At 41.0% G+C, this 14,661-nt stretch overlaps 1 protein-coding gene across 1 annotated transcript in view; it reads right to left on the bottom strand.

Moving 5' to 3' along the window:
- The window catches only part of LOC104951909 (PH domain leucine-rich repeat-containing protein phosphatase 2-like), a 15,675-nt gene extending 1,773 nt beyond the window's left edge, over positions 1–13,902 (bottom strand). The window contains exons 1-3 of the mRNA XM_010778644.1: positions 13,527–13,902; positions 11,039–11,319; positions 6,604–6,737 (exon numbers count right to left, since the gene is read on the bottom strand). Of these exons, the coding sequence (XP_010776946.1) occupies positions 6,604–6,737; positions 11,039–11,319; positions 13,527–13,739 (628 nt within the window). The 5' untranslated portion in view covers positions 13,740–13,902. The remainder of the gene's footprint in view (positions 1–6,603; positions 6,738–11,038; positions 11,320–13,526) is intronic.
- Between the last annotated feature and the right edge of the window lie 759 nt (positions 13,903–14,661).

Genomic DNA, 14,661 nt, shown 5'->3' with positions numbered 1-14,661 from the left:
AACAGTATCTAATGTGTAGCCCAGCTGTAAATAGCATTGTTAGCTACAGTACGAACACCCGGGTGTAAATAGCATTGTTAGCTACGGACACCCGGGTGTAAATAGCATTGTTAGCTACGGACACCCGGGTGTAAATAGCATTGCTAGCTACGGACACCCGGGTGCAAATGGCATCTGCCTGAAAAATATCATTTTGATATTTCAAACTAGAATGTACTGTCACTGCTCTTGCCATGCAATGAATCCACACACACATCTTACATTTCCATGTGAGATACTACAACAAATTATACCTTCATATACTTCAATAGAGTATTTGCAATTGTAGTGTACTTTCAACAACATCAAAGCTTTTCCGTAATATAGACAACAGTGGAGAGGGTAAGTTAGAATAAACCCATTAAAACAAGTAATTAAGCAAACACTCGCCCACTGCACCGCACAAATCAATAAACTCATAATCACGCACCCACTCGCTACGAACTGACACAGGTTGACAAGATGCTCTCACTGGCTTCACAGTGTATCACCAGAAACAAGCACACTCCACACTGCAGGACCCTAGCATACAGTCTGTTCCCGCTCATCAATCCTCTTAACACCCATTATACAAGAAGGATTTTCTATTCAACCGTGAAACCCGCAAGGAGGTGTTGGGTTAAAAATGTCCAAAGTGACCTTCCATTCTATAACAAGAAATATCTTCATATATTAGTTATTATCTCCTGTACCTATACACTTTATTCAAACACTGCAATGTTCTTTGCTGGATTTATTTGACTCATACATACATATGAGACAGACCACCAATTATTTGCACTACTGTGGGAGAATTAGCTTTCCAAATTAGTCAAAGCACCATTGGGATGCCTTGATAGTTGTATTGTATGAAATATAACTTCAGCGTCCTGGTTTATGTTCCAGCCTTGGGAACTTTGTTGCATGCCATAACTCTCTCACTCCCCCATAACGTAGTCTGTCAAAGAAGAGCAAACATGCCAAAAAAGAAAGCCCCTTTGGCTCAAAGGAGTAGAAGTCAAATGATTAGTCGATTCCATTAAGCTGCAACTACTCTGACAATCAATAGTTTGTTTGAGCCATTTATAAAGCTACAAAGTGTATTCCTACTCTTATAATGGATAGATGTTCAGGTGTTTGAGTCTATAAGACCAACAAAATGATCAATAAGTAAAATATGATATCAATTAAATAAGTTGTTTGCTGGAGCTATGCTTGATCATGTGCGCATAAAATCAATCAATACAACCACTCATCTGAAAATAATTTGCCTATATTTACACAATATCAGAGTACAAGCCATAAAGAGACAACTTTTCAAACAAACACACACACATGCTATCCCTCAAGGTCTGTGGGGCTATTAGTTGCTACGGAAACAGGTTGTTCACAAAATCAAAGTCCAGCCTGAGTTGGTAAACCTCCATACTATGACTATCTACAACCTCTGACTGCTCTGTGGAGTCAGCCAAATCAATCCCATCCCTCTGATGACGGATGATGTTGACCATTCCCAGCGGCTCCACAGGGGTTTGGTGACATAGTTGTGGGTTTTCTGTTGTAGGATGTTTTTGTCCAAGCTACGGGGGTCTGGAGGAGCAGGGTCACAGAGAGGCTTCACTAAACGAATCATCAATGTGTCAAGTGGCCTCCTTCGAGAGGCGGACAAACTACAGGGACTGTGTGACAAGTGACAGATCAGAGAGTCGTTGGTATGGCTTCTTATCTCTCCTGTGTTTATCTCATGTGTGGCTGTGGCCTTCGCTCGCCTGCAACCTTCTCCCTTCACTTGGCATGCCAGATGAGCAATGAGGTCTTAACAGGTCAGATTCTACTCCATTACTTATGAATTACAATCCCCAGAGAAACAGAAGGGAAGAGAGGGGTGACAGAGAGAAAGGGGGGGAAAAGGAACAGAGGGGGATATGATAAAAGTGTAAGACAGAATGTGATTGGCTTTTGAAAGCTGAGAGGAAGCGAACTGAGAAACTGGAATATAGTGAAGGGCTGGGAAGGGATTGGTAAAACTAAAACAGTTTGTCAAAATAGTTACTGATATTCATTATATTGAGGGTCACAGCATATCTTCATGTTTAATACTTTAAATATGAATTTATAATATTGAATAATTGAAAATTGAATTATATATATATATAAATATTTGGAAATCCAATATTGTTTGTTTTTTTGAGAATTTTTTTCCAAACAATAAAGCCAAAATTGTGATGGTTTCAGCCTCAAAATGATGAATGTGTCTAAAATAATGCCTTCCAGAAAAATCTATAAATTATCTTTGGTCATTTGACTGTTAACCCAAACAAAACAACACATTTGATGCCATACCTTGACTTCTAGGAAATTGTGACACACATTCATACTAGTCAGCAGATCAACTAATCGTAAGTTGCATTCCTAATTAGAATGATAAACTAGCATACATCAAATTCCCCATCACACATGTGAACTAAGTAAGTATTAGGCAACAGTGGGCCACTCAGATTTTAACCAAATCGTCTATTCTCCTGAAATCCTATTAAAAATGTATTTATGATAGAAAAATAATCTGTATTTGAAATGATTTATTACTGTATGAGGTATAAGGAAACACGTGAGGTGTCGTTCTTTCTATTTTATGGTAAACACGCAGTATGCCAATGTTCATCTGTTTTGAGCAACACATTTAGTCCCTAGATCTGAGCATATTCTGGAGGCAGTTTAGACGTTTTTGAAACTGTTATTAATCACATGATTTCAAGGCAACTGTGGAGCACTCAGTTGAACACAATACTCCCAGTATCCCAGAGCTTTTTTGTATGGCTCAAGATTGCATAGATTGCGTTAGCATGCAGTAGGGGGTCAGTGGAGGCGGAAACACAGTCTGATTTGACTCAGAACAGCAAGCTCTCTTTGGCAGCAAATTCTAATTCAACCCACCACCCAGATGCCTCCTCTTGGTGGTCTGTGTTTACCTCTATTTAAAAAAAAAAAAACTAATATAAACTTTGTACAAAATGTAATTCTTATACCATAGAGAAAATCTGCACTGTGCTGAACACAGATGGAAGAAGCACAGCTCAAAGCTGTTTTTGAATGCAGATGAAAACAGACCTTTCACATGGTGGATATTTTTCATTCGCAGTAAGCCTTCTGACTTGAAAACTGACCATGAGTCTTGGATGATAGATTCAAATTAAATAGACAAAATCCTCAGGAGAAATGGAGCCCCATCACAGAAACAGCACGTTACACGGAGCTGTGAGGAAACCATGGAGTAACTGTGCTCTCTGTGTGTTGCTCGGGGCAATTCTGTGGGAGCCCGGATCAACAGAGATTCATTTTTCTCTTACTGTATACCTCAGTCGGACTGCTGCTCCACCATTTGTCCCTGCAAACCATGTCTTTCTGCTTTGCTTCCATAAAAACGAAGAAGCAACTTTCTGCATGGTCATCCACTGTGATTTCAGTCTGTTCCTTCAGGCCATTATTATTATTTTACTCAGTGATAGACCACTGGGCCTTGGAGTAACAGATAAAGTTCACCGTCCATATCGTCACAGCTTAGGACATCAACAGCCTTCATTTAATTTTCATTTCCAATAGTAAATCAGCACCAGCCAAATCAATAACTTATTAGGCGAGTCCACACTTTTCCCAGATGACTTATTTCCTTCTGCTTAGACTCTGACAGTGTGCCTGATGTGAACGGTGCCCAGCAGATTCAGGCCTCTGAGCTCAAACATGTGAGACAGAGATCACCCAGGCAGAGGTGCAGCAGGGCTCAGTTAAGCTTCATCTGTGCTACAGCTGCATGGGCCGACACATAAAACCACTGGCCCTCAGGTCTCTGCAGTGTTTTCACTAGGAGCATTTTTTATTTAGTCAGCATTTAGAAATGTTTACTCCCTTGTCCATGTTTGTTTTCATCTCATCTGTGCACCACAGCAGGAGGTTGAGTGCGTGGGGGGGAAGCAGGAGGGTAGAGAAGGTTTGAGATGAGTTTCCTGAACAAATAAGAGTTACCTGCTGCATTGCACTTTAAACTCTTAAGTGGCTTAAGATGATTTGGGCCATAAAACAGACAGCAGTTATTTGTTTTGCAGGAAGAAATTGAAATGAAGACCAATGTGGTCTGTGGATTATTCAGATAATCCAGAGAAAAATACAATGCTGTTCAATTGTTTTCAGTGAAAGAGCCCCATAAGCAAAAACCCATTCACCTCTGTTCTATTGTGGTGGTGACATAAATCTCACTGGCAGTTATTTCAGCACCACAAATACCTAAAAACCAGAACTATCTGCATGGCAAGACACCCTTTAATCAACTGGCAATCTCAAGTTTATTTTAAGACTGCTCCTAGGTTAGGACCCAGTAATGTAGACTCCCCAGCTGACTCATGCAGGGCACCACATCAGGCGGTTATGTAGTCTACTGAGGGACCACAGTTTCCCCATCTGCTTAGTCAGATCACTACCCCTGAAAACAGCTGTGAAATAAACAAGCACCTGGGAGAGGGATCTCAGAACATGGCTTTTGTTGTGTGTTTCAACAATGCATTACAGCCCACCTACAACACCACTGTGGGTGGGAATGAAAAACCACAGTTACATTGTGCCAGACAAAAATTGAGGTATTCTAGTGAAGCTGTGTGACTGGAAAGCTCCTGAAATCCAGCAAGGGGAGGGTGGGTGAACACACTGAGATAATTCAACAACCTGCAAGTTATACTACAAAACAGCTCTCACTACTTTCACAGTTTTTGGGGAAGAAAAAGGCCAAATGAAGTTGAGCTCTCTGCATTGGCGGTGCATCAAGAGTGCCTAAGTACCAATCATGCCTGGTCTCTGGTGCTCTTTTCCCATGAGCTGACAAAAGGAAGCAGGAAGTCTCCAGGGGGGCCTGGCTAGTCTCTGACCAATGTGGTCTGACTACTGATAGTAGCCAAGATCCGACCAGTTTTCATGTTGGCAAGGAGCAAACAACAGTAAAGCTTCCATTGCAGACACAGGGATTAGGGATAAGACTGATGCCACAGTGGGCTTGAGATCTAAACAAAACAGTTGTGATACCAGGTGGACATAAAGAGAATGTTAGCTGAAGTCAGAAATATAGAAAGCTACAACTTAATAGCCAAATTGCGTTCTGATAAGTGATAACTATGTGTATCATTATGTGTTTATGAAAGGATAAAGCTGGACTCCATTGCATCTTATACAGCAGAGAAGTCTAGGATTCATATGAAATACTTCTCAACTAAGCATCAAACATGCTACTACCCTCAAAGTTATATCAAGCATGAAATGGGGCTTTTCTGTTTAGAGTTTGCATGTACTTCCCTAAATGTGTTGCTTAGTCTTCAAAGTCAGTTAATCGACCTGAGATTTCAATGCAAAGCTGTTGAGATTTTTGTTTGGCTTGTATACTTATTCAGTGTGGCAGCACCGCATTTCAATGTAGTGAGAGTTGTGTCCTTAATGTGGGAGGAATTACATTTGAGCCGTGGTTTGCTCAGTCTCCCTTTTTCTCTGGCAAAGCAGCATGTGAGCTCTTCAAACCCCAAACATAAGGAGTTCCACTGACTCAGCAGAAACATCAGTCGGTTTATCAACTGGAAACACATTACAGAACGTCCTTCGCAATTCACCCTAATGGCAAATCCCTAAATTGCTACCAATGTAAGAGTATCATGACACCAATGCAAAGACTCGAAAGGGGAAAGCTAGTTATGGCTCTGGGTTTATACGAACTGTACGAAGACATATGCAGGTATACACATTTCTCCAGAGAGCTACGTCCATTCTGCTGGTGCATTAATATACCACACTGACAGAGGGGTACTGAGTCACTCTAGTCCTGGGATGATCTGTTGACAGCAGCAGGTGAAAGGCAGCCCACATGGGGATAGAGAATCACCACAGGATGAGAGATGGTCAGTCACTAATCATGAGGCCATGATGGGTGTCCAGGCTTTATTGAATTCTAGCTTCAGCATCACTTTCAGGAAAACTCAAAGAACAACTGGCTTCGCTTTTGGCCCGAAACAGAGCTGCAACGATTAGGTGACTAATCCAGTGAGGGTGATGGGTAGGTTTCCTGCAACTCTGCTGCATTCAATTCCATAATGACGGAGTTAACTTGCCATTTTAATAATATGAGACAACTTTACCCTTCATTTCCTCCGTAAACAATCACTAACAGCTGATCTGCTCTGAGACCCACCCTCACACTATATCTCTGTTCTTAAATACAACATTGTTGTTTGACTATGGCATGTTTGCTTTTCTCTGTTTTATATAATATTAAAATGAACACCTTTACTGTTGGACTGACAAAACTAATATTTAAAATCATCACCTTGAACATTGAGAAACTGACTCACAATTTGTTGTCATTTTAATGACTTAACGATTAATCAATTAATCAAGGAAATTATCTGCAGAATAATTGATAGTGAAAACAAAGTTGCATTCCTAAAATGCACTCACACTTTCCCATTCACACAGACTTGAGCAAAAGAGGATGTGATTAAAATACGTTTTGCAGGTAGTGAAGGTTGGGCATGACGGCCCCAGTCGATAAGTACTCACCACTGTAGAATCGGATCAAACAGCTGAGGTCTGAGTTAGCTGCTTCTTGCTGCACTCGCCCAGGCTCTGCGTAGCCCATAGCTGCCAGGTAGTCATACAGCATCTGGAGCGGACGCTCAGAGGGGTCCAGCCTCCTACAGGACCAAAAGAAAAAGGAAAGTTGGTGTAACAATGCCCGCCACACACCTGAAGCATTAACCTCAAACCAACTGTTCCTTTGTCCCGCTTAATGAACAGCAGAATGTTCTTAAAGAAAGGTCTAAAGACAGCCCAAATCCTATGAGTAAGAAACTCTTCTTGTTCATGAGGTGCTAAATAGGAAAATTGCAGATCCATCAAATTAAATATAAAGCACTACAGATGTGTAAAGTTTCAAATGACCTACAGCCTTACTGCTGGTTTTGGTTTTTGGTGGGGTTTTGTTAATACAGTGAGGACAGAGGTTACAGCGCCCAGGATCCTCCTTTGGAGACAAAGTTACCAGACCAAAAAGTCGAAAAATCCACTTGTGCAAAATCCATAAATGTGATTGATATGGTGTCTGCCGTTTCAATGATTTGGTTCTCCACATAAGTAGATAAATGAGAAATGATGACATTGATATGCATCCCTCAGGATATATCTAATCATTGGAATATAGCTGTTAAAAGTCCCTCGTTGAAAACTGCATTTCTTTCCACATTTAGCAAAAATAAACAAGGTACATATTCATACTTGTTTAACCTTAAACCTTAGTGCTTTCTGTCTGGCTGCATAAAGGAAATGTTTTAATCATAATTATACACTTGCAAGTATAATGTTATTTGATTTAAAGACAACTGTGGATGCAACACTTAACACCTAAAAGCTGGATTTCCACTGCTGGCAGGCCGGCAGTGAGAGGACGACCCCCGACCGTCCCTGTTGACCACTCACACTGACGCTCACATTAAACACAGATACGCCTCATTTATTCACAAATCCTCCAACCTTGGGCAATGAAGCAAGACACTGTTAAATCCCTTTCAAATCCTTTCCATTGGGCTCATCCATCCTTAGGCTGAAAGGTAAATTATTCAGCAAACTATGGAAATGTGTCCCTTGATTTATTGTAGACATACCCAGCAGCCCGTGTTTACAGAAACAGTTGAGTACACAGAGGCAAATTTACTGAATTCGGTTAACTAGACTACTTTAGACTGTGTGGGTGTTCATAGACTGTGGTTAATTTATATGTTCTTGACACAACAACCATTTTGATAAGCTTGGTTCCACTCAGTAGAAAGCAGCATAAAGTCAGACTGAAGCACTCCTTTGTGCATCAGTCAATCCTCACAGCAAACACAGAGCTGATCCCAGATCAAATGCACGCTGAAGGCTCTTGAGCATGTTCTCTCTCACTGATTGTGCTGTTATGTTAAATGTTTGTTGTTTGTGTTTCATGTATTGTGTCTGGATACTTTGTCTGTTGATGTTGGACATGGAGCTGCTGTGACGCAAGTCAAATTTCAGACTTGATCTGACCAATAAAGTATTATCGTATCGTAACCTAAGAGGAGTTCTAATTAGCCAAAACGAGTGGAAACGGTGTGGTTGTGCAGGATGTGCAAAACTGACTTGGTTTGAAAGAACAAGAAAGATAGATAATATTATTAGGGTGTGTTCTACGTGTGGTTAGCTTGCAGGAAATGTGATGCCTCAGCAATCATAGATCATTTATCATGGTTTCAGTTTCTTATCATGGAGACTAAGTGCTGAGAGAAGGACTGTGTTGTTTTCCAAAACTTAGAATGTACAAGCCAAATCACACTATTGGAGGGCACGCCTGTTTTTTCTAAATGGCTCTATTTGACGTTATGATATGTATAACATTTATGGACACACACTTTAGCCATATAGCAGTCCAACATATTTTTAACCCACATCGTGCAATCATTACAGGGTAAAGTGTTGAATAAAAAGTATTTGCATGACGATATTATTGAAAACATTCTCCATCAGCTGTTTCTTTCACCTGGCCAGTGGTGAGCCTACAACATAATAGCCCTGCATCACTTATTTGGGGTGTGCCTAATGAAATTCCCCTTCCTTTCACTCTGTCCTGATCCTGCAGGATAATCTCTCTGCTCTTTCAGAACCAATCACAAGGGTAATCTTGAATTGAAATTGGTCTGGGCCCTCGCCTTGCAGATTGTAGATAGAAGCAGGTGAGAGGAGATCCCTCTGCAGGGCAGCTGGCCTCACTTTAAATCTCAGAGGGAGGAGCTTCCTGATTTGGGAGGCCCATGTTATCAAGCTGCTATCTCCTCTGAGAGGAGTCAGTAGAAAATGTCTGGGAATCTCCCTCTGGAAGTGTCCATGACAAACTGAGAGGAATCCCCGGGCATACCCAGAACATTCGGAGGGATTACATATCTCATCTGTCATGGGAGCACTTAGGCATCCCCAAGGAAGGGTCTGCTGCTGGGAAAAAGACCACTGGAATGCTCTGCTCACTCTGTTTGCACTGTGACCCTGAGTAGCTCAGAAATGGATGAATGGAAGGATGGATGTCCTCTATCAATTCAGTTGCCTCAGTAGATGTATCTTAAAAGGAAGTTTCCTCAACTGAAATTACAATGTTCCCAAAGCAGGCAAATACCCAGACCATGAGTTCCAGAAAGCAGCATATTAATACAAGCTACAAAAAGAAAAATAACTAGAAATAGCTCCCATTCTTTCCACCCTGTGCTAAACCCTTTAAAACCTTATTTCCAGTGCTTGTGTCAGAGCTGCCAACAGAGTTGTATGTTGTATGTTCATTTACATGGTGTATGCATGTATTATCAACTACTACATAGAACATTTTACTATACAGTAGTTTAAAAATAATTATGTTTTATGTAAAGGATTACAACCCTCTTTTAAAGGTCAATCATAAATGGTCTTACAAGTGATGCATTTTACAAACTTTATAAAAGCAAACAATGTATGTCTTGTTTTTTACGGTGTGTGCTGTTTCTTTTTTAGAATGAAATGTTTGTTTATACAAATAAAAAATGGATTCATTCAGTTTTCGGGATGTTGAAGACTTTAATATTACATTTAAATCCACCTGCTCATATTCGCTGGCAGACTGCAATTTAAATGGTGTACTGATGGAATGTAAACTGAACTAACAGAGCCTATCCAGAGGCTTACCAGAAGCCTTTCATACATTTCCAGTCTGCAATGCCCACCGTCTTTAAACAGCATAGATATAGTGAAGTCTGATCATATGCTGTAAGCGGATCCAACTTTTGGTTAACAGCCTATACATTGATTAACAACCTCCAGTCAAGTTCTCAGCACATTATCAGCATCATGACCATGGTACTATCACGCCATTAATACTGAAATCATAAACAACGTGGCACTATAACATCACTTGCTCTTATGGAATATTCCATAAGCCACCGTTATTTAAGCTGGATCTGTTTTTTCTTTTTAGTCCCTGCATATACACATTGTCTTTGCCAGAGAAGCAGCCCAGATTCCTTCCTGGTCACGGATCAGTGAACCAGCTTTTTATTCTCTCACAGACAATAAAGGGGTCATTTGCTATTTCCGTTGACATATGTCTCGTGGAGCCGAGAGGCGTACAGCCATGTTCCCTGAGGGCATCCAGAGTGAGGTGCTGTGAGACTATGGGACGTTGGAGTAACTGCAGCAGGTTCTCAGTGCTGTGTATGGCTGGTATAGTTTGTATATCATATAAATAAGGAGGAGATTTGTGCGTTTATTTAAAAATGCATTTATTTCAGATTGCCTTTGTTAGCTGTTACAGTACAGAATATCAGATGTGTTGTTGTGTTTTCGGTGGAGGAGATATGCTTCGATTTAAAACTATGACATTGCATTTAGCTGACGCTTTTATCCAAAGCGACTTACAATAAGTGCATTCGACCAGGAAGATACAAACTTGAGGAAAACAGAATCATATAAGTACATCAGGTTTCATAGAGCCAACACACTTAAAGTGCAGCTCTAAACCAATCTCATCTTTCAACTGTACAAGCCGAAGCATTTTCTTTACGCTTCAAGTCATTTCTTCTCTAATATCTCTTTCATTTTAGACATTTCCGTGTATGAACATGATTACACAGCGAATGTGAGCTGTCAGAATGTTTGGAGTGCACAGCAGTACTGTATTGAATAGATCGAATGAAGACACTGATGATGAAGGATTGTAGCTCTTGGATTGTGCATGCATGTGGCTGCCCATCCATAGTTAACCCGCTTCACTCTGCTGCTTTGAAAGAGGTACAGGGTATTTGGGATACTCCTGCCATGGCCCTTGAACAAGAAAGGCACACACATCCAAACTACAGTCTGTGATGAGTATGTTATGTCAAAGGTCTTAAATGGAGGGAACACATTTCCCCACAGGAAATCTATAAAGGCTAACTTCACATTAATGACCTTAATGCATATTTACCTGACTAGGTCTCCATGCAGCTGGACGTAGAGCCCCTGTCCGTCCCTCTGAGCACACAGCTCCTCCACTGTGGTACTGGTGGAGCAGAGCACCAGCTGCAGGTCTGTCTGAGGGGTGGAGGGGGCCTGTGGGCCAGAGGCAGGTGGCTGGGGGTCTACTGTCCCCCCATAAAGACACACACAGCCCCGCTGGGTGTCCCCCTTCAGCCAGTCTCGCTCTCTTGATCCAAATCTGGTCTTTCTCGTCACACAGCCACGACTCCCATTCCGCTTCATGTTGCGCTGCTGACACAGAGAGAGTCATTTTAACACACAGATTGACACCATAAACATGTTAACAACCTAAAGAACTTAAGGATGCTTCGAAATGTACTTAAAGGTGTTATGGGTCTACCTAAATGCAACATCTGTGCTGGTAGATGCAAATTGTAAACGTGTCAAGTATCTATATATTCTCATAAAAAAATGGTTTTAGGGCTTTTTGTGTCAGTACTGGAACTTAAAATGTGCCTAAAGAACCTAAAAATGAGACAAACATATCTGAAATTGAATGAACATAATGCTGTATAAAAAAGGCTTGAAACTATACCATAACACTTCTTCTTGCAACCAGTGGAGTACCTTTCTCGCTGAGGATGGACTTTGCGACTGTGTTACGAACAGGTACCAGAATATCATGTTGTTGTTTGCTCCTCTAAATGATGCAATTCTAAAATATCAGATTTTGACATTAATAAGGAATAATACTGTGCTAAAAATTAAAGTCAGCCTGTCTTGTAAGGATATCCAATCATCACTACCATGACACTGCATGTCGTCTTTGCATTATACACACACACATACACGCATGCACACTCAACAGTTTGTAAATGACGCACCTTGACCCCAAGAGATTCATCTAGTTTGGTGATTCAAAGGTGTCACCAATGTTAATAGAACATGTTTTTATCTGGGCCTCATTCATTGGTGCTATTCAGATGGCCTTTGAGCAATTTTCTGCTGATTGTGAAGGAAGAACACTTCAAAATAATTGGGTCTCTCTGGGAAATGTCAGAAGAAAGAGTAGTTTGGTGAGTAAAGGAAAGGTCTGCTGTACCAGCTACTGTGGCTGCAGTAATGGGGGGTTGATATACTGGTCTGGAGAGCTAAGCCACAAAGGGAACATTTTAATTTCACACACACACACACACACACACACACACACACACACACACACACACACACACACACACGTCTTGGTCTACAAATTAAGTATACTCGGCTTAAGCTAGTGAGTGGAACCTTACCTAAGATTATTTTGTTAAACTTCTATTTTCAAGGTCAATAATAAACGTTCACTTTCACTCCTAAATAGGTCCTGCATGTAGGGGATTGATTATTCCAGAGGTTAGAGAGGCAGGAATGTAAACAGAGAAAGGCTAGTTTAATTTTCCCACCTGTTGATGAAGAATGGCCACAGGGAAAGAATGAAGACATATACCCTTTCCTCATAAGCTATCATCAAGGTGTGTCTAAGGTCTAAGCTTGCTGCTGTGGAAACCTCAGAGGTAAACCCAGGTGACTAAAACACAGGGCAGCTCCCAGGTGAGGATATGTGAGGCAGGGCCAGGCTGAATGAGAGCATGCATGTTCAGTCAAGTCAGAGAGGATAAGATAAATATACTGTAAATGTAATGAGAAATGGACAGATAAGTAAAATAATAACAGAACCCCCTTACCCTTGCTCAGTTTTAAAGCTAGTCATTTCATTATGATACAGAAAGTAACTGTAACACTTACTGTATCTGTGGGATTTGGATGTGACCCCTGATTAAATTAACACACCCGGGTGCATTTTCTCACTGATACTCAAAAGCAAAACTCCAATAGCATGAAAAAGACAAGTTGCCTTCGCATTGACTGTTTTACGGGTCAATGGGCTCTGTTAGAATAAATATTTTAACATTTCACTTAAGCTAAGTGAGCTTATTAACAGGGTGACGCTCTTCCTTTAGATACACGAGAAATCTCAACATTGCATACACATTAATTGAAGAGCAACGCTGAGATTGTGTGTGTGTGTGTGTGTGTGTGTGTGTGTGTAATGTGTATCATTGCCTTGTGAAGCAGCTACCTCAGGGACTTTTATGTCATTACACATCATGTGTCTTGCCCTAAAATGTCATAGAACTGTTCAGCAGTGGGCCTTCCTATAAAAGCCCTAACAACCTACACTGTGTGTGTGTGTGTGTGTGTGTGTGTGTGTGTGTTAATTGGCTCTGGTACATTCCTCACCGAGTGGCAATAATCTACAGATCAATCAGTAACTAGAGAATATCAATCACTGGGTATCACTGCCATTACATACTATTACACTTTGCCCTGTTTGAATCACCAACTGCAATGTAAGAAAACCTTGACATGTAACACAATATTGACATAATTGTGGAGCACCTTGTTTGAATGCCCTGCTGCATCACAAGTAAATAAATCCTGTCGTTTTGACTTGCCTTTAGCACCCGGATCCCCGTCGCAGCATGAGCTCCGGGACCACTGCGGCTGCCGCGACCTGCAGTCTGATTCAGCCCCGCTCGGTGGAGCACCGTGTCCGGCTGCCTGTCAATGCAAGCCCCGTTATCTCCGACATCACCTCCTTTCTTGATGCCTGTTTGGGTGTTAGTCGCCACGACCGCTGAATTATTATCCTCGTCCTCCATCGCCATGAATAATCCCTATTAAAAGCGACAAAAAACAAGAAGTGTCGTCCCGGTACGCGACTGACAAATTCCCACGGAGCGGTGCACATTCATCCCGTGTCGTTGCAGCGACGCCATATCCAGACTGAATCTGACTGCTGTCAGATGGGCCTGCTGGAGAACTGATCAATAAACATTAAATGGGCGGGTTCAGGGTATTTATTATTCAGCAGCCACGGTCCGTTTCTGAGGGCAGAGGCGTATTACATTAATCATAATGTAAGTCGTTCCCCACGATGCAATTCATAAAGAAAAATGACGTTATGCCCTTGGAGGGCGTGCTTTCGTACCTATGTTTCGTACTCGCGATGTTAACTAGACTGTACTCGTGATCATAAACTATATCTGATATGATAGGGCTTCACTATCTATAACATTAATGTAACAATACTCTGTCCCGTTTTCTATGAAGAATAATAACTTTATTTATATAGCACCTTTAATGCAAGATTCAGCCCAGCTTATTTTTCTTTACAGAGCAAGAGATAATATACAAAAAACAATAACAAGACAATAAAAATGTAAAGTAGAGTGAGAAACATCAATAAAAACAAGTTATACAAACAAAACAGAAAGAATTACATTAATGAATTTAAATTGATTTTTAATATTCATTCACTTGGCTTAACTGATGCTTAATTAATTACACATTAAAGGTGGGGTAGGTAAATTTGAGAAACCGGCTCAAAATACACTTTTTGTTATATTCCATGGAATGCTCTTAACATCCCGATAGCAATGGATATCTTAGTGCTTTGACAAAAAATCCATTAAAAAATGTCATCTGTGGAAGCCGTGGTACTGTAAAAAGCACAACCAATCATTATAGCCGCCCCGACTAAAATAACTGGATGGCCTACCTGCCTGTCAGCCTTCCATCTGTGCACAA

The sequence above is a fragment of the Notothenia coriiceps genome, unplaced genomic scaffold (genome assembly GCF_000735185.1).
Source record: "Notothenia coriiceps isolate Sejong01 unplaced genomic scaffold, NC01 NC01_scaffold00019351, whole genome shotgun sequence".
NCBI classification, from domain to species: Eukaryota; Metazoa; Chordata; class Actinopteri; order Perciformes; family Nototheniidae; genus Notothenia; species Notothenia coriiceps.
This window is presented reverse-complemented; position numbering and strand designations above follow the sequence as displayed.